The sequence below is a fragment of the Lynx canadensis genome, chromosome A1, assembly GCF_007474595.2.
Source record: "Lynx canadensis isolate LIC74 chromosome A1, mLynCan4.pri.v2, whole genome shotgun sequence".
In the NCBI taxonomy this organism is placed as follows: domain Eukaryota; kingdom Metazoa; phylum Chordata; class Mammalia; order Carnivora; family Felidae; genus Lynx; species Lynx canadensis.
This window is the reverse complement of record NC_044303.2, coordinates 112,909,528-112,918,303: the sequence shown is the minus strand read 5'-3', so window position 1 is coordinate 112,918,303 and position 8,776 is coordinate 112,909,528. Positions and strand designations below refer to the sequence as shown.

The window sequence follows — 8,776 nt, the reverse complement described above, 5'->3', positions numbered from 1 at the left end:
CCTCATGGGATAAATGCAAGAATTATACAAGTAATATATGTGAGTTTATTAACTTCTTAGTATATTTAGTAGCATGTAATAGGTGCTTAATAAATGTTAGCTGTTATTACTAGTAGTATTAGCATTAACCTCTACACTATGCCACAATAGCAAAGAGCAAATTAGGAATAAACCCACCATCTAAGCCGACCTGTTCTTCCATCCATACAAAAATCCAGGTTTGGTCTTAAGAAGCTACAGCTGAATTTCCTCAGGGGAGCCACCTCAGAAGCCACCACTAAGTGACAATGAGTCTAGGCCTGCTCCCTATCACATCTTGTCCTTCAGTATCTGCTTAGGCTGCACCGGTATCAGAAAGAAAACACAGACCCCATATGGCGTAGGCATACACTGAATGCAGAAAACAGAGGCGTGTGGCCATGCTTGCATGTTTTGTCACAGTGAGGGAGCTCAATGGGGAAAATGCACCTGAAATCAAGGCGGCAGTACCCAAAGTGGCCATCTCTACAGCAGACCACTTGGTGAACTGGGCAAGGCAACAGGAAGGAGGGTACAGAATAAAACCAACACTGACGATTTTCTAATACATGTTACCTCATTTAATCCTCCTATGGACCTTATGGCACACAAAAATCTACCCACATTGTACGGGTGAAATCACAGAGAAGCAATATACTAAAGCCCAGAGACGTTAGGTGCGGTACCAAACTTTGCACAAATGGAAATAAAATCCACAGTCTTTGGCCTGTTTCAACCACATCACTACCCCACACCCTCCCCCTCTAGCTCTCATTACACACCAACCTAAACCCACATTTCAGTTTGCCATCATTCCTCCATCCAAGCGTCACAGACGCTGGATAACTACATCAATATTCCTCTCTATGAATAGGAATAGTTAGGTTAGCCAATCTGTCTTAATCTCAGTAAGAGGAAAATGATTTGTCGTAAGATCCCGATCATGAGATTCTTTTTTATCTCAACAATTTTTGTTTGTTCTGCCCCTGGGGACCCCGCAGGCCCCTGGGAGAGTAACCAAGCATCTCTGCCTTGTTCCCCCACAGGCTGGGGAGCAGCACCTTCAAAAACATGCAGCGCCGGCACACAACACTGAGGGAGAAGGGCCGCCGCCAGGCCATCCGGGGTCCCGCCTACATGTTCAACGAGAAGGGCACCAGCCTGACGCCCGAGGAGGAGCGCTTCCTGGACTCAGCCGAGTATGGCAACATCCCCGTGGTCAGGAAAATGCTGGAGGAGTCCAAGACCCTCAACTTCAACTGCGTGGACTACATGGGGCAAAACGCGCTGCAACTGGCCGTGGGCAACGAGCACCTGGAGGTCACGGAGCTGCTGCTCAAGAAGGAGAACCTGGCGCGGGTGGGGGACGCGCTGCTGCTCGCCATCAGCAAGGGCTACGTGCGCATCGTGGAGGCCATCCTCAACCACCCGGCCTTCGCGCAGGGCCAGCGCCTGACGCTCAGCCCCCTGGAGCAGGAGCTGCGCGACGACGACTTCTACGCCTATGACGAGGACGGCACGCGCTTCTCGCACGACATCACGCCCATCATCCTAGCGGCGCACTGCCAGGAGTATGAGATCGTGCACATCCTCCTGCTCAAGGGCGCCCGCATCGAGCGGCCGCACGACTACTTCTGCAAGTGCAACGAGTGCACCGAGAAGCAGCGGAAGGACTCCTTCAGCCACTCGCGCTCCCGCATGAACGCCTACAAGGGGCTGGCGAGCGCTGCTTACCTGTCTCTGTCCAGCGAAGACCCCGTGCTCACCGCGCTGGAGCTGAGCAACGAACTGGCCAGGCTAGCCAACATTGAGACTGAATTCAAGGTAACTCTCCCACTCACCACTCTACAGACAGATTGCCCAGAGGGCTCTTCCAGGTGTGTCCAGTAGTCAAATGAGTTGTCTTCCGGTCTCACGCAGGGTGAGGGCCCTGGGGTCTCGCTGGCGCCCGGGGTGGAAGGGGACCTCCTCGACCTGGTCAGATGCAGGCCTGAAGGAAAAGCAGCCCCTTAGGTGGGATATTTGAAACCATATACATGTAAAATAGAGGTTGACGTAAGCCCAAATCCATACAAGACAAGCAGCACACAGGCAGGAGGATACTGCGGTCGTCCTGTAAATGCCTAATTCGGCTCTGCCCCCAGGGAGCTCTGGAGTGTCTAGGACACCTTGCATGTTTCCTAGTCCAGGTCTTGGACTTCTTGATTGTGTCACCTGAAAGGTTTTGTCTTGTCCATCCTGGACTGCATTGATCTGTGTTTGGTCTCACAGCCAGTGCTAGAAAGGCTTGCCTGCAGCCGTTCTCACTGTAGCAAGCTATTACTATTGTTCTGTCAAGGGGCTCAGGAAAAGGTGCATGGAAATGAAAATAAAACCATCTCTGTAATATTGGACTTGTCACCTCAGTAGACAGGCCCAGGGCAAAACTCTATCGATGCACCCCCCCTCCCCCACCTCCTGAGAACACCTAGACTACCAGGCTAGCCCAGGGGAGACCCATCTCCAAAGTCCACTGTTGAGTGGTGGAGGGATCCTGTGCGGTAATTGTCAACTGACACTCTCTGTTAAAGAGAAGACTGGGACCTAAATCTTTTGCCACTATTTAATAATACTTAGTGAGAATATTTCGTGGGCACTTATTGTGTGCCAAGCATTAACTGCCTTACCTATATGATGCTGTTTAGTCCCCTCAACAACCATTAATTTGGATACCATTATAATCCCCATTTTATGTGAGGGCACACAGGTAGAGAGATATCATACAGCTAGTAAGTAGCAAAGCCGCTGTTCTCATCTAGGCATTCCAGAGCTAGCTCTTAGCCTTTCTGGGAATTGTTCATGGGATTCTCGGGGTTCATTTGTCTTTGAATGATGAAGAAATTCTTGGCTGCAGAAGGTATGCCTGGAAGGGTAGGAGCTACAACTAGGTTCATAATTTCTCATCCTGAGCCATCTTATCAGAGCCTATGATGCCATGGAACATACAAAAAGGTGTCACATGCATGGCTGACCATGGAGCTGGGAAAAGAGGTTAACCTGCAGGAGAAAAGTGCATTGTCCAAATAAGGTGTCGCTGTAAGAGCTGTCCCTGGAGGGACACAAATAGGTGGCCGAGGATGGGTACCAATTCACAGCAAGGGAAGCCCCATGGACCACACAGTGTTCAGGGAGATCTCAAAGGAGGCAACAGAATGGGGCTGGGCCTTGCAGAGCAGGAGGAATTAGATCAGTGGGAAGAGAGAGGTGGGAATTTGGAGGAGGCAAGTGAAGGTGATATCCAGAATGGCCCAGAACAGTCAGGGGGCTTCTGAGAAGCTGCATGTGACCATAATAAAGACTTCCTGGAGGGGCACACAGGAGGCATGCTGCAGAGATGAGCTGGGGGCAGATCTCAGAGGGTTCTGTGTGTCAGATGCTATCCTGTAGGACATGGGAGAGCCACTGAAACTTGCAATAAGGGGGCTAAAATGATGAAGCTAAGTTCTGGAAATTTAGTTCACTGGTAGATGAATTAGAGGACCTGGAGTGTGAGGCCCTGGGACTAAAGATAGGGACAATTTAGTTGTGTATGCGTGAGACCACAGAGGCCTCTCTGAAGGAATAGATCACCCACAGCCACAGACAGAAAAGCCAGGCTCACAAAAAGCTGCAGGGTACCGCAGACTGTGAATAGATGAAGAGTCCTATAATTAATTTTACCCCATCTGTTCCCCCTATCTTGGACTGATCTACTGAAGCAGAGCAACTTCCCAATTCCTGCATTGTCCATAGCCTCAGCTAAAAAAATTGGTGGACGGAGATGGAGAAATTACCCAAAGAAGCTCCCAAGAACGTAGGTCTTGCCTGTTCTTTCCTTGTTTCTGTACCATAAACTCCACCCACCAGTAATAAGACCAATGATATCCCAAGGAAGCTTGGTGGGATTTTGCTTATTCCCTCAGCTTATTCCCTCAGCTAGAGTGAATCTTCACAGGCCTTGTAAAAGAAATGGCCAACCCAATTAATTTAGATATTTCTGGCCAAGAAAAAAAAAACAATTCAAGGAAAAAAATTTTGGATCAGGTTATGTGGCTAATTGCACAATCCTCTACTTATCTGGAATTTGGGAACATGCCAGCCTTACTAAATAAGACGATGCTAGACTAACATTTGGAATTCCATCTGAGACATTTGTTTCCTTTACAAAGACTAAAAGTCTAGCATATTTTAGTATATATAATATCTAAAAGTGGAAGTTTGTGGAAAGCATGATATTTTGATTTAAAAAGTAAATTAGGAAAATTAGAGACAATTAAGAACACTACTAACATGATGATAAATCCATTCCACAATGCAGTGACTTACTCAGAATAAGAGTTAGCATAAATACATTTGCTGGCTATTAACATCCCTCTAGTTACCTTTGTTTGAAATAATGTCTTTCACATTGTCGACAAATGGCGCATTATAAATTAACATAAGCGTTCCTTTAGAACTTTATTACTTATTCAACTATCCTTGTATGTGCATTCCTGACATTATAAATCTTCTCAGAGAAGAGAGCAGCTTAGCAAAAGACAAGTCAATTTGTAATAAAAGAATAAAGAGCAAGTGTGGTTCTAAAATACACTCTTTAGGAGTCTGTCCTACTTTAAAGGGACGACACACAGCTGACTGTAGCCACGTGTTATGCTGATGACCCAGTATCATCAGCTGTACAAAAAGATACCAGGTTCCGACAGGAGGTGTCATATGTCATCCTCCAGATCCTCTAAGACACTCACTCTGGGAATGGCTCCTCCTGACCAGACTCATGCATGGAAACCTCAATCAGTTGCCCAGTCTATTATTTTTGAAGTCATTGTAATTTATCACCAGAATAGAGTCTAGTCATTAGCAAGAAGTACAGCCAATGTCAAGGTCTCCAGTAAATTGTGGCTAGAGTCAGATGCCTGCTAGCAAACCATTATTTTTGTTGTGGAAATTACATATCTCCTCAAAGATTTTTCTCATGCATCTCTAATCTTCTGGGGTCTAAAAAGATGCGAAAATTCAATGAGACCTTCCTAATGCCGTGTATGGTGCTCAGTAATCTCGTAAGCATTCCAGAAATACTTGATGAAGGGAATGAAGGAAATCCTCAAAGGATAATCATTTCAACTGATGAAGCACGTGATTACTTTTATCTGTGATTTAAACTCTTCCTACATGTATGAATCTAATAGAGCAATTTGATAGACACAGTAAATGGGAAAGCTCTACAGAAGGGTACAGGGTGGGTAAGCGGATCAAACCCACACACATTAAATAACATAAGACCAATCATATGCTGCATTATATGGTGCCAGGAACCACTAAACTCCTGGAGGGCACCAATGACATTCTGATTAACTGGTTTATCTATATAGTAAGAGACAAGGAAAGGGAAGACTGGCGTGCGATGTTTTATCCTGATGGAACAGGCTCTATGTAGAGGCACCTGGAATAGCATGGAAAAAATTAGGAATTTCTCTATCCCCATTGAGTTACAGTCTCTGCCACCAAGAACACAACAAGGTCTTCACATTTCTCTCGAATTAGTCTGTTTGGCTATATTCACTGATCATCCTTCTGGTAAATCTGCTGAAGATCCTCTTTATTTCACTGGTATCTTCCCAAATTCCAGGGCATCCTGTATATGCATATGGCTTATCTATAAAGCTGATGTTTCAAAAGGATTAGAGGTGCTAATCTCTCTTCCATCCCAGAGTTATGCCAACAGCAGTGCCCAGTGGGAGCAGGAAGGGGTGGGGAAAACTGTGGAAAGAGATTTAGGGATTTGGAAGGAAAGAGAAAACAGGGTGAGGATTGGGGTATCCCTCCTGCTCTTTGACCTTTTGCTTAAATTTAAAAGTACCCCATGTTCCCAAGTCAAGGGACTGTGGAGGCCCAAACACTTTACCTTCATTACTTAAGACTTGGTCATTCTGAATAATAACAAAGCTACAACTAAGCAGGCTTTTCATGTTGACACATCAGTATGGAGGCTGCTGATTGTGCTTCCATCAGCAATTTATTCTTATAGACCAGAGATGAGAAAAGTAGGGGGGGCAAGACAGCTAAAGCTTGTAGCTTCATCTTGCTTCAAGTGTTGATGTCAATGGGTTGTTAACCACAGGTATTATGAAAAGTAGATGATGAATTATGTATCGATGTTTGTGTTGCCATTTTAAGACCCATAAAAAAAACTCTCTGGGCCTAAAATACCACAAATTAAAAATGCAAATAATGATAAATCAGACCAATTTGCCACCTGCTATGATCTCTAGTGAGGTCCCATTGTGTAAGGTAAAGGTGTTGAGATGACAGTTTGTAATCTGCTTGCAAACTTATCAAAATGGAAGAGAAAAGAGGAGGGGAGAGGAGGAGTAGTGTCTTTTTATTGTGGTAGGGAGAGCTCAAAGTACATCTGAATTCAGGCCATATGGAGCCAGGGAGCCAAGAAGCCAGAAAGCTTGAGTGAAGGCCCACCCAGGGCCTGAGGCAGTACTGAAAAGTTGAATACGTGGGTTGCCCCAGCATCCAGTGGAATCTGCATTTTGCACCTGTTTGTCGTGCTTTGAATATTTTTAGGATTTTTAAATTTTATAGGCCAACACTCTGGGAAAATAGATTTCCTTGAAGTTTGAAAGCCAGGCTGGTAGTATAAACAAATGCCTATTTAACATGCAGGAAATGACTTGAAAATTGTTTCCTTTTCCTTCAGGAAAATATTTTTTAAGCTGTCAAGGCTGCACATCTTAAAAGCAAGTTGTTGGTTTTTTGTTTTTTGGTGTTTTTTTTTTTTTTTTTAAAGAGAATCTGGCAGAAAACTCCTTAAAGCACTCACTTCTATATAAATCCCCAGTACCCTCAGGAATCAGACTGTGTCACCCAAGCCCTCTGCTTGAGCATCTGGTGATAGAGAATGTAAGAAGAAAAGGATCACAAATGTCACATGATGAACTGTCATGGGACCACCCCCCCACCTGAGCATATGCAGGTATGGTGAGAATAGGGCATACATGCCAGTCCACAGGTCCTGGGGCCAGAATCATCAGCTTCCATGTCTGAGAGCAAGATCCGGGGGACTGGCTGATCTCAGGAGAAGGGACAGACATGAATTCTGCGCACACTAGCTCTTTTTCTATTTTCCTACCTAAGCATTTGGAGGAACACTTTCACCAGGGCATTTGTTAATGAGTCATCATAGGAAGTGAGCTAATTAATGTATCCTTTCATGGCAATTTTTCATTGGGTCACAGCGAATGCCTGAAGTTATGTGATTGTCCTCTCCTAGGGTTTATGCCAAGAGTATCAGCCTCTAAAATATAGGGATAGTGTACGTTGGGTGACAAGAATTCAGGCGGGATAAGGAGGCCACTTTGCTTGATGAGGACAAGAGCAGGGAACAGGCTCTGCTGAGCACCCAGTGCAGCCATGCTTCATTTCCTCAAGCCTGTGGAATGGAGATCCAAGAACTTGGCTCTCTAATCAGACTGACCCAGCTTCTAATCCCAGTGCCATCTCCTGGTAACTGTGCAATCTTAGGCATCTATTGCAAATTCCTTTTCTTACTTTGAAAACTGGGGTATTAGAGCTGTAACATGTCTGAAATGGAATGCCTGTTTTCCCCCACCCAAACACTGGCTCTTACCCTAATCTCTGTAAATAAATAAATGAGTGGTGAGTGAATTAATGACAGCGACCTCCCAGGGTGCCGATGAGGATTAAATTAGATGAACAATATAAAACTCTGCAGGGAGGGGCGCCTGGGTGGCGCAGTCTGTTAAGCGTCCGACTTCAGCCAGGTCACGATCTCGCGGTCCGTGAGTTCGAGCCCCGCGTCAGGCTCTGGGCTGATGGCTCAGAGCCTGGAGCCTGTTTCCGATTCTGTGTCTCCCTCTCTCTCTGCCCCTCCCCCGTTCATGCTCTGTCTCTCTCTGTCCCGAAAATAAATAAACGTTGAAAAAAAAAATTTAAAACTCTGCAGGGAACCCAACCGACCCAGAATACATACATAATTCCTACCACCCAGAGCTCAGTGGAGATGAGCCCACTGGATTCCCGGCACAACTTTGCTCCCAATAAACGTAACTTAAGCTTCAGCACCTCATCTATTCAGAGGGTCTTCCTGATCTCTGCTAAGCTTCCTTCCCCCAACCCCTGAAGATCTTTCTGGAATGAGAAAAACTACTACCTGTGAACTCCCTGGTTAAAAACAGGCCAAGAGAATATTTCCAGTTGGAAAAATGCAGACCACTGAAAGTGCATAAGCCTCAAGCGCTGCTAAAATATTGCTGTGGAAAGAAATGGCATGGGCAGGAAAGATAGAGCAGCAGGGGAGGGGGAGGAAGGAAATGGGTAGGCAGAGCTCCTGCCAAATACAGACAGAGATTATTTTTTGAAAAATATCTCCGTAGAAAAGATTCATCACTACACATACAAAAAAAAAATGGGGAAAATATCATTTCCTCTGCAAGTGCAACTATCAGCGTAAAGTATCAGAGATAGGGACAAAATGGAGACAGTTCTAGAGAATATTAGTCGATGAGTAGCAGCACAAATTAAATCAAATAGAAATGAAGGATTTTTCTCTGAAAAAAAGTTATAATGCTATATAAATTAATCATCATAGGACATCATTAATCAAGTATGCTGCACACCCTATCAACACGCAGGCATGTATTTTACTAGAAGCAGTTTCATGGATTAAGTGTGGAAAACATGTCAGGAGGACAGGATGTGAGTATGGTCTGTA

The 8,776-nt window shown here is 45.1% G+C and overlaps 1 protein-coding gene across 1 annotated transcript in view; it reads left to right on the top strand.

The window, feature by feature from the left end:
* Positions 1-419: 419 nt before the first annotated feature.
* The window catches only part of TRPC7 (transient receptor potential cation channel subfamily C member 7), a 131,099-nt gene continuing 122,742 nt past the window's right edge, over positions 420-8,776 (top strand). The window contains 2 exon segments of the mRNA XM_030318729.1: positions 420-550; positions 1,065-1,842. Coding sequence (XP_030174589.1) covers positions 420-550; positions 1,065-1,842 — 909 coding nt within the window.